The sequence below is a fragment of the Halyomorpha halys genome, unplaced genomic scaffold (assembly GCF_000696795.3).
Source record: "Halyomorpha halys isolate HHAL.00 unplaced genomic scaffold, Hhal_1.1 Scaffold235.1, whole genome shotgun sequence".
In the NCBI taxonomy this organism is placed as follows: Eukaryota; Metazoa; Arthropoda; class Insecta; order Hemiptera; family Pentatomidae; genus Halyomorpha; species Halyomorpha halys.
This window is the reverse complement of record NW_027114604.1, coordinates 872,318-896,686: the sequence shown is the minus strand read 5'-3', so window position 1 is coordinate 896,686 and position 24,369 is coordinate 872,318. Positions and strand designations below refer to the sequence as shown.

The 24,369-nt window shown below is 33.0% G+C and overlaps 1 protein-coding gene across 1 annotated transcript in view; it reads left to right on the top strand.

The window, feature by feature from the left end:
* The window catches only part of LOC106679946 (uncharacterized), a gene marked incomplete at its 5' end in the record, with an annotated part of 308,178 nt that overhangs the window by 204,348 nt on the left and 79,461 nt on the right, over positions 1–24,369 (top strand). Inside the window, 2 exon segments of the mRNA XM_067051769.1 lie at positions 9,147–9,296; positions 20,803–20,901. Coding sequence (XP_066907870.1) covers positions 9,147–9,296; positions 20,803–20,901 — 249 coding nt within the window.

The window sequence follows — 24,369 nt, the reverse complement described above, 5'->3', positions numbered from 1 at the left end:
TGCGGTCAGCAAAGAACAACATAAATAAACAAAACCATATTTATTTATTTTATGCCGACGTTTCGACCTGAGTTTCAGGTCTTCATCAGGGGTTATGGTGTAGAAGGTGGGCCTGCCATAAAATAATAACTGTTCGATATGGAGATTGATTGGAAGTATTTCTTATGTAATTATAAATCTGAAAGTTGTGGAATATTAATAAATTGTTTCCATTAAAAATGTTAATTCAAAGATCAGGTTAAGATAATAGAAATTAATGTTATAATCCGAAAGATACCAAAGCTATGCAAGCTAAGAAATTAATTTAGGATAAATTGACTTTTAACGGCAATAACAAAACATTTCTTTTGAGGTACTCTCTTCTTTTATCTCTTCTTTTTTGAAATATAATGTAATACTTAATGGAAGCGCTGGGGTGCAAATGCGAATGCTTTGTCAACTCCGAGCACAGATTATTTTAAATTGAATAAAAAGTTTTGTCTGATTTATTCCTTCAAGATTTTTTATTTATTTTTTTTTCGTTTAGGTAATCTTAGACTCAAAAGTTGGAAGTGGACTTTCAGATTTTATAAATTAGTATTTTTCAGAGATTTATTTCATCATATTTAAATTTAATTTTCTTCTTTCCTGAAAAAATATTAAGGTTTTATTCATAACCCGGAAGATTGAGCTGAGTTGAAAACTCCCCTTGGTCATCTCAGAGTTGGAGGGGTTGAGTTACTTGTTATATTGAGTACTCGTCCGTTTCCATAGTTGATTTAATAACTAACAAATTTACTAATTTAAAAAACAAGCATCTGAAGACAAAATTAATTCATTATTTTATTGTAATTAAAGCATCACAACTGATGGCTTACTGATATCAATGTTTTTAACCGATATCATGCGGAGAGTGAAGTTATTTACAGGGTACTGCCCTATTCTAACGATGGTGGTAGGGTAAGTTTTCATTTCGTGAGACTGTCACAGAAATAAAAGTCGACCCTCGAAAAGTCGAGAAAATAATCAGGCTGGATTTGAATCAGCGCCGTATTAGTCACGATCTAGTTGCCCTTGAACTCGTACGGCTACAAATGGCCCTGGTTGTACTGAGGAGTCTCCTTGGCAATCTTGAGTCTATTGCGGAGCTGGTTAGTTTTGGCCTGAACGGGCTAAATTCTATTTCAGGGTAGTCCCAAGGAATGAAACTCGACCCTTCTACTCTGTTTGGATTAGGTTGGTGATATATATAGGATAACCTCTTTCTACATTATTACGCAGAACTGTATTCTTCCTTTGGGGAGCGGGAATTTCTAATCAGGTCTTCTACTTCCGAAGCATCGTAATAAAAGTAGGCCTATAGTTCTGTTGAAATCACTTACTTTTTGGGCCTTACACCGGGCCCTATCAAGAATTTTTTGACAATCGGTTGATTCAATTCAATTCAACAAGTAAATTTGATCATAATGACATAATGATAATGATATGATACAGCATGTAGAGCATGTTGTACTACCCAGTAGTAGAACTCTAAAAACATTTTACAATAAAAGGACACGAGGCCATCTTCTTTTCAGGCGCCTCGGAGGATTGTCAGGAATGGAAGAGGAAGCAAAGTTGGAAACTAGTGGGTTTGGGTGGTTAGAGAGTTCATAATGGAAGGAATGATATCGGGTTCGGGCTAGATCAGTTACATAAGGAACATTTAGGTCTTATGTATGGTTTTATTACTAACAAAATAAGGAGCATTGAGGATTTTACAAAAGATTTTGATTGGATACGAGAGGAATTCGAAGGTTTAGTGGAGTCCCAAAGCTCAACCCCGTATGTCCAGATGGGCCTTATTATTGTCATGTAGATCAGTCTTTTGTAATGAGTTGGAAGTTTAGACCGTTTGTCTAGTAAGTGCTGTAATAGTCGGAATCTGCGTGCAGTGTCCTGTCTTTTCAGTCTTGTGTGAGGATTCTAGGTTAGTCGTTTGTTAAGGTGTAGTCCATGAAAACGAATCTGTTCTACAGGGGTAAGAGCCACATTATTAAAGTATACTGTAGGGCAGTCGGCAGGTTTACGACAAAGAGTAAATGTGATTTGATGGGATTTATTTTTATCTTCCAGTTCCAGCACCATTCTTCGAGGATTATGATATGGGACTGGAGAGTTTGGGATACAATCAAAGGATTATAACTAACTGTGAGCACACATGTGTCATCAGCATACGTGGTAAGGATAGTGTTAGGAGTTGTTGGGATGTCAGCTGATGTATAGACAGTGTAGAGGATGGGACCGGGGATACTACCTTGAGGAACACCAGCGGATTGAAAATAGAGGGATGGAATAGTCACCGTTTTAAGTATCCTAGACCGCCCTCATTTTCCGGCTAGGAAACTATCTACTAAACTAAAGAGTATTCAATACATACCAGAGGAATCGCACAATTGTAAAATAATTCTAGAAAACTAGGTCCGTATTTACTAATATATATAAAGTGATGCTTCAGGATTCTTGTCTTTGAGTTCTTAACCCGTTGTTTTATTGTATATAGCATAATACTCTAAATGACAGTATAAACATTTATAATTTTTTATGCTGCAGAAATATACCTAAATTTAGTTTATGTTTTAAAATGAAATCCACATTAGCTAAACTATTTTAGAAGCTTCTCCCCAAGGGAGTATTTGTTCGAGGGAGGGAGAGAGAGAAAGAGGGAGATCTAAATCCCTAACATTGGACTGCCTTAGCAAGGAACTGTGAAATCAGATTACCTTAATCAAGTGCCCTGCTCTTTCGTCCGGAAAAATTATTTGGAAATAAATTCAATTCTAATTTAATTATTCCTCCTTCTATCCAATATCATTTCTTGTCTTTCGGTGAAGTCACTCGTAAAATGAGGGTTAAAATATCTTTTACTGAACACGTTTTTACTACACTCAGTACAATTTTCAGTTTTTTCTTTCTTATTGATTGCTATAAAAAAAATAATTTAAAATGTTATTTGCAAATTACAAAAACTTATTTAAATTTTTTTTCTAAGTGCTAGGATTTTGTGTGACGCCTATAAAAAATTGTGGAAAATAAAGTTAATTTCTTTTACTCCCTGATTTATTGCATTGAAATCTATGAACTTTGTAAATATGGAAGAGTTTGTTCTTTATTGAAAAATAAATTTATAAAACCATGAAATAGTCTTATAACTGACGATTTTTACTTTCACATATTTATTCATCGTTTTCATAGGGTGGGTTCGTCACTCCCACGCCTATTCTTGTGAGTGTATTGAATATTGTATAATTATATGCTTGAAAAACTCCCGGATAGGGCTGGGGACTCGAACTCGCAGCAACCTTCGGGTTGGCAAGCATACACATTACCTCGTTGCTACCGTCATGAGGAGTAAAGTAAGGCTCATCGAGATGTCTATATATGGAATATTTACAGTAAGAGAAGTTATTGTGATCATGAAAAATTTGAATTATTTTTTTCAACGTAAATACATGTTTCTAGGTCCCTTGAGTCCAAATAACATAAGACTCGCAAATTGGTTAACATGTATATGAACAGCCTAGCTAAAAACCAAAAGTCGTGAGTAACTAAAATTAAATATTTGGGGAAGTCGTATGTTTCGGAACATACAGCAATAATTTAGTTAATTCCAACCTACCATAAATGCAGTTTTATATATCGAAAATGGCTGTAAAATTTTGATTAACACAAGGTTTAGGGGAATTGCGTATATACTTTATCTACGAGCACTCATCTAATTGAAATAAATATTCATTTTCTTTTTTAAAAAATTGATTTATTTAAATTAAGTATTAAGTAATTAAGTGTTTTAGCAAAATGTATTCTGACTTTCTTTGAAAATATACTCAAGACAAACAATCTTCATCGCTATTGATAATTTTATTCAACATCTTTTCATATCTACTGGATGTATTTACGGTTGATAGGGAGGTATTTGTTATAATAAAAAAAAATTACAATAAGAGGAAACGGTCCACAGTAGGTAAAACTTTTCACACTGTTTTCAAAATGTCAAACTTACTCTGTCAGTGAAGCAATCATACTAAGATCGTCTCTTTTTTTTTAGGCGATAAGCATAAGGGACTTCGTTGAATAGACACTCAAGCTATACAATGCGGTTTTATTTACATTATTTTTTTCACTCATATATTTATAATTGTAAAAATGATTCTACAAATAAAGCAACATATAAGGATCGTTTATGAAAGTAGGTTTAATAATGTTGATCATACTCCCTGTCGAACAGTTCCCTACCTTAGACTACATCTGGACAAACGACTAACCTGGAATCCTTACCCAGAGCTGGAAAGACAGGGAACTGCAAATCGATTTCGACCATTACAGCACTTACTAAACAAATGGTCTAAACTCATTACAATCTAAATTCATTACAAAAGACTGATCTACATGACTAATAAATCCAATCTGGACATACGGAGTTGAGCTTTGGGCTTCCACTAAACCTTCGAATCCTTCCAATCCAAAATCCTTCGTAAAATCCTAAATGCTCCTTATATATATCAGGTCTTTTGAGGAATTGTACTTTTTGTCTTATTTATTCAATGATAGAAATATTGTTATAATAATAATTTATTTTTCGATCAATTTACACTATTGATATCATATAAACAAACCTGGGTAGAATAGCCTGCAAAACAATTTTGTTGATCCTGAGGATGGCCGAATTGAAGGTTGGACTTTTGATATAATAAAGAGTGTTGAAACTAAACAAGGATAGCATTTGATTTATTTAATAAATAAATATTAGTCTCAAGAAATTGAAAAAAAATGTATTTAAAGTTATAGTTGTATTTAGTTGATATCAAATTACAAATAGAATGTTCTTGATTAATGTTAAATAAACCGATATATGTCCGGAAGTGTACATTATTTACAAACACATGTGTTCGTTTAGGAGTGGACCGCGGGCAAATCCATGGTTGTTCCTCTAAAGTTTCCACTCATCTAAGTATGACTTAAGTCGGAAGACGTAATTCTTGACTTGATGTTTGACTTGAGCAGCTCAGAACCACAACCACGTTTACTTCTCTCCAACAACTCTGTTTGGATTTGTCTTGTCCTTTAGCCTGCGTTAGTCGCATACTGTTTGCTTCCGAGGCACGCATCAGAAAATCTTATCAGTGCTTTCTAACGGGGTGTTGTAAGTTTCGAAGGAAAATTAAATCGTTAAAAGACTTGTGTATATTAAAAATAAGTTTATTTGAAATTAGCACGAACTTTTAAAACGGAATGAACTATGATAAAATATTGTGTTAAAGTTATATTATGTCGAAATACGAGACTTAAAGATATACTTTTCTTTATTTATTGAAGATATTTAGTGGTAAGTAACTTCAAGGGTCCAGGTTCGAAACCGGGTATGGTTGATAATTATTTTCTGTTTCACTGTAGCCGTGAAGCAACTCTATGATTTGTTTTGGTTCCTCTGACCCCCTTCTTGGTCTTTCTGACATATGGAGGGTTGTCGACGAGTGATCAACTTATTCTAACCATGGTGGGGGAAAAGTTTTTTTTTTGTGGGACCGCCACTAAATGAAAAACCCTCCAGCCCGGATTCGAACCGGTGCCGCCCGCAGATCTCAGATTTGTAAGACCTGCGCCTAAACACCTGAGCTACGGAGGGCCCAAAATTCTATGGGTTATGGAGTCCAACTAATCTTATAAAATGGGTACCATTAATTAGGGCAAAATCAGTAAGTTGAGCGTGATATTGAAAAAATCACCTGTCTAACCGTTGTTCTAAAAACAGTGTTTCCTTACGAAGTACTGAACCAACGGCTCTTCATGAGTTGTAGCAGTTCACATTATTATCAGCATATGAAGTGACTAATTCTACTGCTACTAATAATTGAACCGATAATCGATTTTAATTCATACACTGAACCGACTAGTGATTACAGTACAAGATACAGTGAGTTTATTTTGACTCGGGTATATTAGAGAGGAGTAATAATTGAAAGAAAATTAGGTAATATAATAATAAAGATAATAACAATTAGCCATAACATCCTTGTTATACATTGGGGAAGGTGAGTAGGATTGCATGCTGATGTATGTTCAATAATGACGTGTCTTACTTACCTCCTATTGAATAACTATTTCATAACTTCCCTGATCTTTAAGTTCGAAGAGCCTTGAGCGTTTAAGTAATATTACTTTTATTGAAATTTCATTAGCTCTTACATAAAATGGTTAAGTATTGGTGGGATAAGTCCCTTAGCGATGGGAACTTGGCCTTACCTGAAGATTGAAGCCCAGGATGCTGTAGGATATCCTCTTATGAATTCTATATTTATTGATACTATTATTGGGACTACTACAATTTTATTTTATTTATCCTCTCCTCAAACTCTCTTCTTAAGAATTATTATTTTTATCTATTTATTTTATCTTAATTTTTTTCTTATAATATTGTAAATAGTTAGGGAGGTCGTGTATGATGTATTGAGCATGATTCGTGTATTATTTTAAGTATATTTTTTTAATGGGTAAGAACATATATATATATATTTAAATCATAAATCCTAGAGAAAAAAAGGGAATATTTATATAGACTAGAACGAACGTATCCTTGACATTATGGCAATTTGTCGTTATTCGATCATATTGTTTGCTTTATTGATCTTCTTTTTACCATTATAGACCTTCTGTAAATAATGTCTCATGCGTATTTTTGATGGTATATATGTCTTTTCCATCAATTTTGTAGCCATCAGCATAATGTGTTTCGTATCGATTATATAATTTAGGATTAATGCATCCTTTAAACAATAATTTATAAATAATCTCTTGTTAATTTGTAAAGGCAACTCACTACTAGGTTTATATTCGGCAACATTTTAACATATATCACCATAATAATTATAAACAGTATTCACAATATAGTCTGGTTCGATACTTATATGCATATGTTACAGTTAATATAACTCCGTGATGTAATATAGTGTCTGATTATTTTATATAATTACTGAATAATCCAAATGATATTAATTGAGGTATCGATTTTCAAAATGGGATAAATTCAATTCGTAAAACTTTACAAGGGACACCTAACGTACTAAGTGAATCAGTTTAACGTGCTATAAAGTAATTTGTAACGTTTACATTATTATATATACTAAAATAAAATGATTTATAGTTGGGGGGACAAAATTTCATATACATTTATAAAAAATTACCATTCCTACGAAGACAAGTATCATAAATTACTTAATAGTACGTTACACTAACTTTAATTTGAGACCTGACAGACATCTGTACATCAAATGTTTCTTGAGATATATTTTTCCATAAATCAAATAATTTATCCGAGCAACTAGAAATCAGAATTTATTTTAGCAAATATCATGTATACTACGGAGATAAAATACTGTATGAAAATTAAAGCAGCTGTGATTTGCGTGCCAATAGACATCTGAATGTCCACTAGTTCTTGAGATATAGATTTTCCAAAATACTTGGTTATCAGTACAATTTTTTTGAAAAGTTACATTTTAAAAAAACTGTAAATTAAATAACTAAATAGCTCTATTAGGGATAATATTTTAGAAAAATTACTGTTATTCAAATGAAGTTCTATTAGGTTTTCAGGTGTTGGTAATTTTAAAGATACGAAGCTCCAAGTGAAAAAAAAAAATCTTTTTAAATATAATTTAAATTTTATATTAAAACCTGGAATCCCCACACAAGACCGAAAATAAAGGTAACTGCACGTCGATTCCGACTATTTCAGTACTCACTAGACAAACGGTCTAAACTTCAAATTCATTACAAAATACTAAGAAACTGCTCATAAATTCCGATGCAGCAACACTTACTTGACAAACGCTCTAAAATTCCTATTCACTACAAAAATTAGTATACACTACGATAATCAGACCAATTTGGAGATATGAAATTGAGCTCTGGGGCTCCACCAAACCATCTAATTTCTCCCGCATTCAATCCTTACAATCCAAAATCCTACGTAAAATCATTGATGCTTCTTATTACGTTACAAATAAACTCATTCACAAAGACCTTAACATCCCATTCGTTGCAGATCTTTTCATTCCAAACTCCTTAACCATCCTAACCCATTAATTCTTAATCTTTCATCCTTAACAATCCCTGATAATCCTCCGAAGCTTCTGAAAAGAAGATGGCAAGAAGATAATTTAAATTAATGTTTGAAGTACCCCCAATGGGTGGTTCCTTCCCAAGATTTTCAAGTGAATATGAAACATACAACATATTTACTTATTGTATTATTTTTTACAGTTGTAAATTACATTAAATAAATAAATAAAAAAAAAACTTACAAAATACTGATCTAATTGTCATGTAGATCAGTATTTTGTAAGTTTTTTTTTAAGGCCTATCTAGACAGAGTTGACCTTTGACGCTCCTCAAAACCTTCAAATTCCTTTCGTAACTAATCCTTACAATCCAAAATCCTCAATGCACCTTACTTTGTTACAAATAAAATCATGCATAAAGACCTTAATGTTCCATATGGAACCGATCCATCCCGCACCAGATATCAATCCTTCCACTATAAACTCCCTAACCATCAAAAACCTCTAGTTACTTACCTTCCTTCTTCTTCTATTCTGACATTCCTCCAAGAAGCTTGAAAAGAAGATGACCTCTAGACCCTCTAGTATAGAAATATGATTAGAGTGCTACCAATGGGTAGTTTCTCTACAATTCTGTATCACTCCGTTTTGATCTTACATTAAATTTTCTTAATGTGTTATTATATAAATACAGTTGTAGATAGAAATAAATAAAATAGAATTAAATAAATTTATATATTTAATAACTTTGGTAGGAAGAAAACGTTAATTGGGTTCCCAAACGGAAACTCTCTTGTGCATGCATCTACCAGTTAAAAACGATTTCAAAAAAATCTTTTTTACGTACTCTGCTGAATTTTCCGTTTCAATTTATTTTTATTTATTTTTTTACAAGTTTTGATTATCCAGTGATATCCGTTTAGGCAAAGTTCTTCTGTATCTAGTGTTTAAAAGAATTAGGGTTCTTTAACATTTTTCATTATCGACCAAATTTATTAAAATTTTGGTTCAATATCTTACTAGCCAGGATTAGTATATTTTTCTAATGTTGATTTTATACTGTTACAGGAACAGAAGAGGAAGCTATTCCACACATCAATATACGACTCGGAGATCCAACTGAAGAAGCTCTATATCCAGACATGTAGGCGACTCCCGAGCCATGGCTGCAAAGTCTACCAGGTCAAAGAGCTCCTCAGAGGGAAGACAAAAAAGAAGGTGAGTTCGTATTACCACTGTAGCTACGTTCAATTATCGACTAATACGTATATATATTAATTTGTTCGGAAAAAATGCAATATGACTGGACATCTAATAATGGAGTGTATAAAAAAAAAAGACTGATACTGCTTTGTCAACCAAATATTTGTATTATTATTTCTTTTACATAAAATACAATAATACTCAATGTATAGACCATTGTTATCTACCGCCATTAGCCATCTGCTCGATCCCATACTGATACTATTCTTTGGGATGTCTGTCAAAGAAGTCTTGGATTGCAGTTTCAACTTTCTCAAAATCATCATTTTTTTTTCCCTTTAAGTAAATGGCCCATGGATCAAAACAAGTCGTAATCCGATGTTACGAGATCTGGACGATGGTGCATGTTGTAAAATCTCATACCAGAAGGGTTTTTAATAAATTTTCACAAAATATTCATACCGAAATAGGACGAATTAACGGGAGAATTTAGAAGATTACACAACGCTGAATTAAGGGACCTACACCCGGTAAATATAATTCAAGTTATAGCATTGCGGCGTATAAGATGGGCATGTAAGGTTGTTGAGCTTAGTAACGAGCGGATCCCTAAAATGGTCATAAACACTGATCCAACGGGTAAACGTCCGAGAGGTAGACCGAAACGTAGATGGGAGGATTGTGTTAAAACAGATTTAGTGGAATTGGGTTTGGAGAGGCATCACTGGTAGGATGTATCCATGGAGCGTTTGGTGGTATAGGTACCGAACCTTCGGGTCCGTTAAGCCTTTATTATTATTATTTTTTTCTCTCGGAATGGTGGTTTTTGTCTTTTTGTTTTTATAGCCCTGATGAAGAAGTCGGCACAAATAAATAATTGGTTTCTTTATTTGTGTTTTTTCTGCTGACAGCACCTCCTCCCCCCCCCCCGATCATCTTCTCCTATTATATATCTACGTTCAACTATCTTCACCTCATCGTTAAATGTTTATGTCAATCTAATATGTTATATGTATATAAAATCTCATTAAAAAGGCTTTTAAGCACAAAAAAATAAATAAATTTTATACTCTTCCTCTTTTACACTATATATATAGTGTAAAAGAGGATTATTATTTTCACCTAACGAAATAAAAAACTTGTACATGAGAAGAGAATGTCATCATGCCCCAATCTCAGCTATAGGATCATCTGTTGGCAGGCGTTACTTCTAATGAGCCTGCGGTGGAAGATTGATATTAGGTCCCATGTGGGTCGGGACGCAGTCACAGCGTTCATGGTTCCAATAAACGTCACTCCGGCAGTTCCTTTCCTCTGTTGCGCTTTTACAACCGGTTATATAACCCCGGTTACGGTTAGTTCTCCAGAACTATATACTAAAAGTTGCATTAGTCCTCTCTATCTCTCTTTAGTATTTCATTTAATATAGAAGTATTTATAATAAAATTGGAACTATAAAACGTATTTTGAGGTACTTTTCAGTATTTACGAAATCACCAAACTTAATTGAATCTTTAGGTATTTTATATAGTTTTTAATACTTTTTAATTAAGGGCTATTATTCCTTAATCACACTTGGGTAACTTTAATAAAGTTTCAAACATCATAAAAGAGCTAATATTCATATTTATTGTTAAACCGAATAAGCCAGGGTGCTATTTTGGATTCGCGTGATTGTTTTTAACATCCTTAGTGGAATAGTCGGTCCAGGGGTTAAAAATGAATTGTCCAGCCCCTTTCCTAACTTTAGCTAATTTAGCAATATTGCAGAGGGCTTTGATTAGGGATTCCGGGGGCGTGATAAGAAGTAAAGTCTCCATCTTATTATTACTATAATCTCCTTGAGAGATTGTAACGTCGTCTCCGATCCACCATATGTTTTATTGATAAGATAAAGAAGAATTTAATTTCATTTAAAAATATTAAACTTTAATTTTATTTGCAGATTGAACCTGTTAAATTTATAGAAAATTTTTTTATCTTTAATGTGGCACCTCTTAATTTTTTTTAGGGAGTTTCAAAGTAGATTTATTTTAGTTTTTCTGAGAAAGCCAAGGATAACAGCTAAAAACACAAAATTTGATTTTTATCCCATACCGTTGAGAATCGAAATATGGCTCATATTGAATTTTTCGTTCCTCTTACGGAACTGTTTGTGCTCCCACAATGTGACCTTTCATTTATTGGACAGCCTGTATATATGTGTAGAGTAAAAATGTTTGCAAAAAGAATTAATAACAATTTTTTATTCCTTTATAGTTTATAGTTTTATTTTTTTAAATGTATGCTTACTGAGGTCCAAAAGTATTTTTCCTTTATCATTCTAATTGATAACTTATAATTTAAAAATGAATCCCACTAAAAAGACACAATAATAAATAAAAATATGTCATATGTATAGAGAGATATACATTCTGGTTGAATGAATTCTGGAAATCTAAAGGAAGGGCTCTTCACGTGATTGAGAGAGAGAAGAGAAAAATGTCACATTTGATGAAAAATAATTATTATCAAGAAAAAAATGAAGACTTCAAGAAGTCTTCCCAAGTTTATATCTGTCTTGTTTGCTCAAGAGCAAACGCCTGTAGGAAGTTCTTGCTTCTATTTGCCAAGTTGATTTCAGCTTTGTTTTGTATGGCCTTATCCTGGCGAGAGGGGAAGGGGGATTCAGTTCATCTCGAGGAAATGTCAGTAAAATAAAACTTTCCTGAATATTTAAATATTTATTTTTGCTCTATCCTTATTTAGCTTAGTAGCTCCGTTTATTTTCATATTAAGTGACTTTTTGTTTTGTATGTATCGGTAGTGGAGAAAAATTAAAATTTGACATAACTTTTTTATAATGATCGCTGTAAAAGTTGTATTATTAAATAAACATCAAATTCTAATTTGACTCTTGACATCTTCTATATTACTATATAGAAGCAGTAAATATACAGTTTCACATTCATATATTTTCCATTCAAGCTTTGGTTATTTTTGGTCAATCTTGTTTTGGGTGATTAACTACTCTTAACTTACTCACTCTCTCACTGTGGGGCGCTACAGTCCTTGCAGGACCTGAGCATCTGCCTCTTCTTGGCGTGCTCTTCTTTAAAGGCTCCAAAGATCTTTCTCAGGACTCATCCCCCAAACCAGTAGAGATCTTCCTGTTTTCCACGTCTTACTTTCATTACTACTGGCCTAATTATTGTTTTTGTACGACGAAAGCTTTGCTTTCCTGGAAAAACTTTTGTATCGGAGAGCTTTTCGCAGGGCATAGAAACGTCTGGTTCTTGCTACCATTCCTACTTCTAAATTATTGTTCTCCGTCACAACTCTTCCCAGGTACTTAAAAGTACTGCAGCTGTGAAACATGTTTTCTCTCACATCCACAATATATCTTCTCTTCCCGGTCTGTCTAGAGGTTTTCATCTATTTAGTCTTTTCAATATTTATATTAAGTCCTAAATCTTGTACTGCTCTCTTGAATTCTTCTACAGCATCGGCCATTGCTGTCTTGGTTCTCTCTGTGACGATTAAATCATCCGCATCAGCCATTTTGTGTGAGCCTATTGTAAATGGTGACACCCGGTTTCGTCCTTATTTTCCTTATGGCAACGGCCCATGAAGGATCATGGGTTCAGGACTTAATAAGGAAGCACTATTTTGGAACAAAGGTCATACAAGAAGGTACTATTTTCAAGATCACACTCAACCGCCAGATTTATCCTCTATTAATAGTACCCACTTAATAAGGTTGGGAGGACCCTAAGAGGGCTCCAGAACTCACAGGGCTGACTCTCGGCTACAGTGTAACATAAAATAATTATCTGTCACAGCCGGATTCGAACCCGGGTTCGAAAAAAAAAAAAGAAAAATACAAAAATAAAAAAAACAACATAAAATCACATAAATTAAAAATACCAATATAAATTATAATATGCTTAAACAATAAAGTAAATCACGGAATGTCAATAGTCATAAGCCACTTAAACACATATGAGTTATGTTAATATGGTCAATCATTATCCCGGTTGCTTTTATTCTATTTCCTACAGCAGTTACGCACAGTTTTATATTTTAAGGATCTTCCTACCATATCGTATTTTCGTCATATTTTTGCTTTTTCATGATTTTATGTTGTTGTTGTGTTTTTTTTCACAAACATGGAGTTGGATTTCAATAAAAATAATTGAAACTGAACACTCTTTTCTTAGTCGACCCTTAATCACCTATGCTATGAAGGTTTCTTTCTAAAGACTTTAACAGAGGGTCGTCTAGGAAACTAATACGGTATCCTACGCTCTAAAATTTCTTTGCCATCAAACACATTTCTTCTTCTTTTTTCCCCTTTGCTCTTGGTTTCGTTTCTTCTCACTTTACTCTAATTGGCTCTTCTCAGTAACTCTTTTTTTTTTGTTTGGTTTGCCTCCGAATTTAGATCAAGATATGCCTACAACTTTGTTTTTTTAACTAATGTATTAAGTACACCTTCAACTTAGGGCCAGGTACTACCTCAATTTAGAATACGCTGGTTGGGTTGAAGAGTAGACTCTTTATAATTTATTGAAGGTGAAAGGAAATAAATTTACTAAACAATTTACTGGGTTGTGGACCTAGAAAAATAAAAAACAATACTAAACTGATTATTACATGGTTATAAAGAGCCAAAAAGGAACATAGGTGGAATAGGTTAATTCGATAATTTTTAAAGGCAATTAGGAAGACAGCAATATTGACGGAGTTCTGATAACTGTTGATTAGTAATGAAAATGAAAGTGAACTCACTTAGATGGATGTTAATATGAATGAAAGCTGCATTTTCTCTCTTCTTATCTTCCTCTCTCCCGGCTCTCATCCCTCGTCAGGGAACTATTTCCTTGACTTAAGAGAACAACGAAGAGAATTTTGTGAATCCCACAGATGAAGAAATGGTGCTCTCCTCACGTTTTCTTTACGCCTTAGGAAGATAGAGACTCTTCTACTATTGGCCACTAGATGGGCTTTTGCTCCTAAATACTATTATGTTAAAGTTTACAATTCGGGGGGAGGGGTAAGAGGAACCCTCTGTTCACATCTTTCGTTTTTAAATTCATCACTAGTATACTGTCGATTGCCCTACAGTATACTTTAATAATGTGGCTCTTACCCCTGTAGAACAGATTCGTTATCTTGGACTACATCTTGACAAACGACTAACCTGGAATCCTCACACAAGACTGAAAAGACAGGAAACTGCACGCAGATTCCGACTATTACAGCACTTACTAGACAAACGGTCTAAACTTCCAAGTCATTACAAAAGACTGATATACATGACAATAATAAGGCCCATCTGGACATACGGGGTTGAGCTTTGGGGCTCCACTAAACCTTCGAATTCCTCTCGTATCCAATCTTTACCATCCAAAATCCTTCGTAAAGTCCTCAATGCTCCTTATTTTGTTACTAATAACACCATCCATAAAGACATAAATGTTCCTTATGTAACCGATTATTCCTTCCATAATAAACTCCCTAACCTCCAAAACCCACTAGTTTATAACCATGCTTCCTCTTCCATTCCTGGCAATCCTCCGAGGCCCCTGAAAAGAAGATGGCTTCGTGACCTTATATTGTAAATTTTTTTTAGAGTTCTACTACTGAGTAGTTTCTCTACATGCTGTATCATATCATTGTGTCATTATGATCAAATTTACTTGATGTATTTTTTTATACAGTTGTAAATATCAATAAATAAAAAAAAAAAAATCACTAGTATATGAATTTCTTAAGGATAAAAGTGATTTTTATCATATAAACAATGTTAACTGATAAATAATGATTAATAATCTTTGTATGACATAAAGTGAATTTAATGATATTACTTTGGAATAATCGATGATATTATTCGTAATCTGGACAAATCTCAGTATGTTCAGTTGGTTAAAAATTAAAGCCTCAATTAAAGGATCTGGTACCCATTTCTTCTTTAATAGCTAAGAAAGATCTGAGAGAGGTCAAGAATGTTTTCTGCCATAAAGAAACCAAACTACCCATGGGGGATTAGGGGAGGGGTCGGGAAACTCGTGGAAAAGCCTCAGCTGACCCTTGGGAAATCCAGGGGTCTAGACCATACAATCAGCTGTCCAACTGATCGGTTCCCTGAGCTGACTGCCAATTGTCAGCCTATCTTAGGTTTTTTGTTCGCTACGCTATAAATTAGCCGTTTAATTAAAACTTTATACTTTCCGTGTAGTTTCCACTAGCTGTCGCACTACATCTAAGGTTATGGCAGAGAAGGGATTTCATATCTTGTTTAAAACCTTTAGAACGCGCGTGTTAAAAAAAAAATTCTATATGTTAAGCTAATAAAGGGAATTCAGTCCTTTTTTTTAGGTAACTGGATATATACTCCTCTAAAAAAGTCAGGAATAATTACTTCTTGACCAAATTGCACGTCGATAAGTATATAGCCCCCCTCCTGAAAGGTGTTTAATCTTATAAACTAGCCACCTTTCAAGAGGTAAAATTTCTTTTTCCCTCAAAAATCTGCCTCCGGATCTCCCATACTATAATTTCCGAAATGTAATCACCATAGTATGTGATGGGAAGCTGGAGAATGTATACACTAACGTCCAGTTGTCTACGTTGGGCAGCTATGGAGGCCTTCTGAGGAGGTATTTCACTTCGCCTCCATAGCTAACATATGGATTGGATGTAGATTAGATTAGATTTTTATTCAGGGCGATCAACATCTAGGTTATTACACCCTTTTTACTTCACCTATCTTCTTGTCTTGACATTTGATGGTTGAATGTAGACTATTTCCTTTTTTACACTGGTCAGTATTGGTGGATTATATTTTAGTATAAAGTTGATTTTCTTTCAAAAATTTTATTATTTTGTCTATGGATTCTGCTGAGTCTTTAAGGGCCAATTCTCTTGTACGTGGAATTTTATTATTTTCGAAGGCTTGACGAAATGATGGGCATTCTTTAATTATGTGCTTTATTGATAATGGAGAATGATAGGTTTGGCATATAGGCTGGTCCTCTCTTGTGATTAAGTGAAGGTGAGTTAGTTTGGAATGTCCTATTCTTACTCTTGCAACAACCACTTCTTCTCTTCTGTTTCCCCTTATGGCACTTGTCCACTTTTGTGTATTTTTTTTTTTACATTTCTTAATTTATTGGTGAGTGGTACGGCAGCCCACATTGAATCCCAACTTTTTCGGATTCTGTTCCTTAAAAATGCCTTTATGTCTTTCGGCTCGTAAATTTGGAGTGGTGGAACGTTCATTGTAGCAGCCTCTTTAGCCGCTTTATCCGCTGCCTCATTTCCAGCTATTCCTGAGTGCCCTGGAGTCCAGAGAAAGGAAACACTTTTTTTATGATGTTCTAGCATGTCTATATAGTTATGAATTTTGTCTATCGTAGGTTCGCTTTGATTGAAGTTTGATAGACTCTGAAGTGCAGACATTGAATCTGTACAAATGAGTATGTTTGAGTATTAACTTTCTATAGATAAATGAAGTGCTGTTGAAATCGCCTGAAGTTCAGCTGTAAATATTGAATCTGGATTGGATGTATTCCAAAGATAGTCCTGAAGGGGGGAGGGTGGCTTTTCTTACTACGGTACAGACATGGAATATATCGAATATAAAATTAAAAAAAAAAAAAGTAAGATGTTCCACTACTAAAGGAAACCAATTTTTTTATTGGTTGTTATAAACGTACTCATATACGTAAATATATACTCATATATATGTTTATCTATTGAATACAGTTTAGGAATTAAGTCCGGACACAGTGCGAGTGCCACGGCTTAATCCTATACAGTGTGTTAGGAACCAAGGGATAGTAAGTTCTCGGGACCAAGTCCTCGTATCCAGTTAAAGGAACCAAGTCCTCGTTTTGAGATCATTGAAGAGACTTCAGTAAGTTCTCAGCCTACAGTGGGACATTTTAATATAATTACTGAATTTATGAAGACGAGACGCTGAGCTTTGCTAGAACCCAAGGCAAAATATCGTGAGTTCAAGACTCCACCTTATAAACTTTTTTTTGTAATAGACTAATTTATGTTTATTTATTTTTTCTTCCTTTTACTAATACCTATAAGAAACATTTTGTTTTATTTCAATTAATTTTATTGTTCTTTAATTTCTTTTGTTAATTGATATAACCTATAGAGATGCATCTTTTATTTCGGCAAACATGTTGCTATTTGGGATTTATTTTTGTTAATTAATTAAATAAAGATTTATTTAATACTATTTTTGTTTATTTTATTTAATAGTGGCTGGTTGTATTGGTAAGTTCACTTTTGAACCCCCACTGTCGCCACAAACAGAATATAAATTTTAATATAGAATAAATAAAAAAAATGTATTTAAATGTTTTTTGGAATAAGTATTGTTTGTTTGAGCCAAAAATTGCGATAAAAAAATTAATTTTCATGTTTAAAATATTTTTCTAGAAAATAACTAAAATATGAAAAAAAGAGAAAAAAAAAAGCTTTGGACTCTGACCTCTCGTTCCAACTAATCAGCAAACATGGCGCACAGGTTGGAGGTGACATTTCTGATATGTACAATGTTTCAACAGTGATGGAGTCAATACATGTCTTCCTAATACATGACATCTCATGGGATTACTACTCATTTTGTTTTCCCCTGAGAACATAATTTATCACGTTGACTCAGTGATATTTTAATCGTTAAATTCATATCAATTATTAGTTTTTTTTTTACAATTATGATTCGGGACTTAATTTGTTGATAGTTGAACAGATTCGATACTTAGGATTCCATCTTGACAAGAGACAAACTTGGAATCCACACACAAGACTGAAACGGCAAGAAACTACTCGTAGATTCCGATTGCTACAATACTTACTTGACAAACGCTCTAAACTTCCCATTCACTGCAAAAAATTACTACACTATGATAATCAGACTAATTTGGGCATATGGAATTGAGCTCTGGGGCTCTACCAAACCATCAAATTCCTCCAGCATCCAATCCTTATACACAAAATCCTACGTAAAATCCTTGATGCTCCTTATTACGTTACAAATAAACTCATTCACAAAGGCCATAACATTCCATTCGTTGCAGATTTTTCCCAAAATAGATATGCGTCTTTTTATTCCAAACTCCTTTCCCATCCTAACTCATTAATTCTTAATCTCTCATCCTTAACAATCCCTGATAATCCTCCTAGTCGTCTGAAAAGAAGATGGCCACGGGACCTACTAATTTAAATTAATGCTTGAAGTACCACCAATGGGTGGTTCCTTCCCAAGATTTTCAAGTGTATATGAAACATACAACATATGTATTTATTGTATTTATTATTTGATATCCTCACTTGAAAATAAGGAGATAAATTTGGAGTGTTAGCGGGTTCTGTTTTCGGTTTAGGAGCCACCTTCGTTGCAACACTATCATGGTACACTAAAGTGGTCCTTATAAAATACTCCACATTGGGAGTTTAGAAGAGGAGTTTAGCCTTCGATCATCCAAAACAGTAGCTAGCCCTTTTATATCACCTATACCACCTGGGTAGGAGTCCTGGAGTCCCTGATTCAGAACGTTGTGGGTTCGATTCCCATGTGAAAGTCAATATTTATTTAAAAACAGCCCCGTGAAATTAATGTTGTAATTTCCTCTCTAGCGTTGTAAAGGTCTTCAATGGAAGACTTGAGAAAAAGAAAAAATCATGATCTACTATCTACATGAGTTAGAGAAAACACACATATTTCACATTAATAATTTTTTTTTCTAGCTATGGGTCTTGAATTAAACATTATTTCTCTAAATTTAATTAGTTGGTCATTTATCGTTCATTTTTTAGATCCATATTCTTGCTAAGGTATGTTGCGTAATGTACCTTTGTAATCGACCAAAAAAAAATATATTAATAATATTTAAATCCTCCATTAAAATTTGAAGGTTTTCTATGTAGATAAGAATAATAAAAAATAAAAATGAAAAAATCTCTATGTTAATGCTTTTCCTCCGTGAATATTGGACAAATTTTTTGGCTTATTATTTTCATTAACATTTGTACTCGAAAAAAAAAATTAACACCCCTTAAATAATAATAATAATATTTATTTATTCTGGGATTGATCCCTTTAGAATAATTTACAGGCGTCAAAATTAGGCTTTAGAGCCTTAGAGTAAATTACAAAATAGAGATGAAATTACAAGATGTCATAAAATAAAATAATACAGTGAATATAAAAATATACAATTAAACAACCATAATTAACAGAATATATAAAATAAAGATAAAACAAATAAAATGAAATAACTTGTCATATCATAAAACATAAGATGACTTCTGATGATAAAAAGAAAAAAAAATGATAAAAAATCAAATACAATTAAACTAAAAAGTAATAAATAAAAAGATATAATTTCTGCTAGTGTACATATTTACAATTATAATCGAAGATCTAAGACTTAAAATACAAAAAATATAAATAGCTTTTTTGAAACTTTCAATTGTTATTCTTCCGGAATTGAGTGGACAGAGGGTAGTCGAAGATACGGGATTTGAAGATTGGAAGAGTGTTAGAACTACGAATAAAGGAGGAAATAGAATTCCATCGGGAAGAGGAACGGACGAGGAAAGCTCTACCAAAGGCTGTGGTTCGATGGGCAGTTACATATAAGTCTCAAGACCGTGAGCGGATATTGCGGGAATGCACTGAGGACTTAAATTGAAGTATATCTGAGATGTACGATGGACGGCGGGATTGGATAACTTGATAGAGAAAGGAAGCAAGGAAATATTTACGAGGGAAGAAGGGGTAAAGCCACTTCAACTCTTTATAAAATCGGGTAACAGAGGCGTCCCTGGGATACCTCAAAGATGAATCGTACAAATCAATTATTTTACCGTTTTAATTTTGCTTCGAGATCCCCAGAGACTTCTCCGTAAACCACACAGCAATAGTCAAAGTAGGGAAATATTAAGGAAGTAACCAGGAGCCTGCGGGTTTCAAAAGGAAGTAGGTGACGAAGATAATTTAAACGCTTCAGGGTGGAAAAGGTACGACGGGAAATATCGGAGACGTGGTTTTTCAGGAGAGAGTTTGGTCTATAGTGACACCAAGGTTTTTAACAACCACAATAAACCACTGTGTAATTATTTTTAGCTCTTTTTGATTTGATCCCAATGTCACAGAACTATCTTCGGAGCCCTACATAATCACTCGTCATTGAAATCAAACAAAACTAATATTTTTTTTTTAGAAATGTTAATGAATAAATAAGTTCAATAATTTGAAATAGGAAAACCAATGAATAACTAGATAATTTTAAAAATTACAAATCGCTTATTTTTGATATTCAGAATAATGCCTATAATTTTAGCTAGTATTACAATTTTAAAAGTTGTTGCATGTTTTACTTTTCGAGCAAGAAAATACACATAGCCTCTTTTATTATTTAATTTACTGGGTATTGCATAATATAATTTTTGGTTTTATAATATTTCTTTTTTAATTAAATAAAGTCATCGATTTATTTCATATCTGTTTCAGGCATCACGACTGCTAGGTCTTGGTCCAGACAGAATCGTATTGTTGGACAGCAAGACAAAGATCTTAGCCAAATCACAGAGCACCGCTGATCTCATACAGGTATGTATTTATTTGTAGTCTTATCATGAATAATTATAAAATTAGAATGATTCATTAATAATGGGCACTATATTAATATCAATTAAAAAAAAACAAAAAAAAAAAAAACTCATCTTCAAATAAAATAAAAAAATATCTATGTTCAGAGGTCTTAGGTGTTAGTTAAATATATTATCAAGCAAAATTGATGTCAAAGTGATGAGAAAAAAGGCAGTTATTTCACCTCAATTTTAGGATTAGTTTAATCTACGTATAAAAACTAGTCTAAATTGATGAGTCTGCCAAGTACAGATAAGGGGAATAAGAAATGGCGGCTGTTTTAAAACGTTAAAAAAATCTAATTTTTCATTCCGAGCTCTATATCTTTAAAACTACCAACACTAGAAAACTTAAGAGAATATCATATAAATTAGACTCAATATGCTAAAATATGAGTCCTAATAGAGCTATTTACGTTTAATAGTTCCCGAGATATAGCTTTTTAAAAAAGCAACATTTCATAAAAAATGTACTGAAATATTAGTAGCTAGTGAATTTATTTGGATAAATCTATATATCAACCGTTCAATGTAAATATGTCTATAAGAAATCGCACTTAAGTTAGTTAAATGTACTATAAAATAGTGTATAACCTTTATCAGTTAAATGCACTATAAAGTAGTGTATAACCTTTATCAGTTAAATGTACTATAAAGTAATATATAACCTTTATCTTCTTAAGTGTCGTAGTTTTCACGATAGTTGACGAAATAAATTCACAAAATATTTATTTCTAGTTGTTTAGATAAAATTTTTGATTTATAAAAAAATGTATCTCTGGAACCACAAGACGTACATATGTCTGCAAGCTTTCAACATAAAGGTAATTTAACCTACTATGAGGCATCTCAGTGGAGTGACGGTAGCAGCGTGGTAACACGCCTGCCTGCCAACCCATAGATTGCGAGTTCCTACCCGGGATTTTTTTCAAGCAAAAAATTATGCAATACTCACTCACAATCTTCCCCCGGACATTTGTAGCCAATGAGTGGCACTCACAAAAATAGGCGTGGGAGTGACGGACCCACCCTATGAAAACCACGTCAGAAACCACCCAGGACCTACACGGTCTGTCGCCCCAATGTAAAAAAGAAGTAGCTCATGACACATATCTTCGAAGCGGTAGTCGTTTTTTTATATTCGTATATGAATATAAATTTTTCACATATAGCTAGATATTTTCCGAATAGCTAGAAATTAATTTATTTTACCAAATACCATATTGGTTACTACTCCTATGAAGATAAACGCAATAAACTACTTAATGTTACATTAAACTAGCTTTAATTTGAGTGCTAATAGATATCTGTACGTCGAATGGTTTTTGATGTAAATTTCTCAAAAAAAATCACTAACTTGTAATTTTTGAGTGCATTTTTTATGAAATATTGTTTTTTAAAAAGCTATATTGAACTATTGAACATAAAGAACATCCATAATTATGGATCATATTTTAGCAAATTGACTCTACTTTAAATGATGCCCTCTTAGGTTTTCTAGTGTTGGTAGTTTTAAAGATGTACAGTTTCCAATGAAAAATAAATTGTTTTTAAAATTTCGAAACAACCGCTATTTTTTATTTTCTCTATTTATACCTGGCATACTCATTAATTTTAACTAGTAATTATACATAGTTTTTATTAAAGTATTAAAAAATTAGGATGAAATAATTTCCTTTTTTTCTCTTGGGTACTTGTACTATTTCCACTCGGCTTGTGTGCTAGGAATAAAAGCGAAAGAAACACACGTCGCTGTCTTAACATTTCAGGATTCCGAAGATTATCACAAACTGACTATTCCAGAATCGATTGGTTGTGTCGGCACTCAGAGGTATTTATTTATTGTGTGTCTGCATTTAATATATGTAAAAAAAAAAAAAAAATGTGAACCCCTCGCTCAAAATAAGAGATTCAATTGGAATATCGTTGATTGACCGTGTTAAGAATAAAAGGAGATAACAAAAAAAAAATAAATAAAAAAAAAATAAAAAGGAGCGTGCGGTCAAAAGAATGAAAATTGTAATAAAACTATTTATTGTGAGCTAACATTAGCAGTGCTTCAGCAGGATTAAAAAATTTATAAACAACTAAAATGATTTAACAAGAACAAATAATAGATAACATCCAATAAAAATAACCTAAGTTATGGATAAAAATTATTTTAAATATTTTTTTTTTAAATAACTTTATTGAAATTCACAACTGTATATTACATAATACATTTAGTAAATACGGTCTTAGTTAAAATGGAGTATTACAAGCATGTAGAGGAACTACCCACTGGAACTACACTCTAATGACATTTTACATTAGCTCGTCTCGTGGCCATGTTCTCTTCAGGCGCTTCTGAGGATTGTCAGGAATGGAAGAGGATGTAAGGTTAGAAACTAAGGGGTTTGAGTTGTTAGAGAGTTTATAATGGAAGGAGTGATATCTGGTTTGGGCTAGATCGGTTACATAAGGAACATTTAGGTCTTTATGGATGATTTTATTTGTGGCAAAGTAAGGAGCATTGAGGATTCGAAGGTTTATTTGAGCCCAAAGCTCAACTCCATATGTCCAGATTGGTCTTATTACAGTCATGTAGATCAGTCTTTTGTAATGTGTTGGAAGTTTAGAACGTTTGTCTAGTAAGTTGTAATAGTCAAAATCGACGTGCAGTTTCCTGTCTCTTCAGTCTTGTGTGAGGATTCCAGGTTAATCATTTGTCCAAATGTAGTCCAAGGTAGTGGATCTGTTCGACAAGGGTAAGAGTAACATTAATAAATGAAACTCTAGAGAAGTCGGTATTTTAAATATTTAAAAATTTACTTATTATTTACTTCGATGTTAGAAAAAAGATAAAAAATAAATATAAAAATACAGTACACACTAAAAGACAAGAGAATAAATGAATACTTTATTACTACTATATATATATATATATATGGTAAATGGGAGCGCGGTGTCACTGTGGTAAGGTACGATGCGAAAGACCCGGGTTTGAATCTAGTTGGTGCTTCCTTATAAAGTACTGAATCCATGACCCTTCATGGACCGTTGCAGTTCACATTATTATGATATTAATTAAATATTAATATTCTTATGTTTTTGCGTATAATTTATTATCTTCTAATATTTCTATGATGTTATAAATTGTATCTTTTGAGTCTTTTCATGCGACCTCTCAACAACATCGTATTGCATTATTTACTAAAGCTTGAAGTACTCCTCTATTATATTGTAATATGCTCCTTTTGTAGTAAATAGTATATTTTGATGTATAAATGGTTTTAATATGTTTTATTTTATGTATCATTTTAATATTCATTGCTTTGTTTATCCAAAAAGCAAACTAACCAAGTTTCATTGTTTATAATAACTTCGTGATACAAAAAAACAAGATGGCGGTATGTTGTCAAGGCCACATTGAGTAGATTCAAATATCATA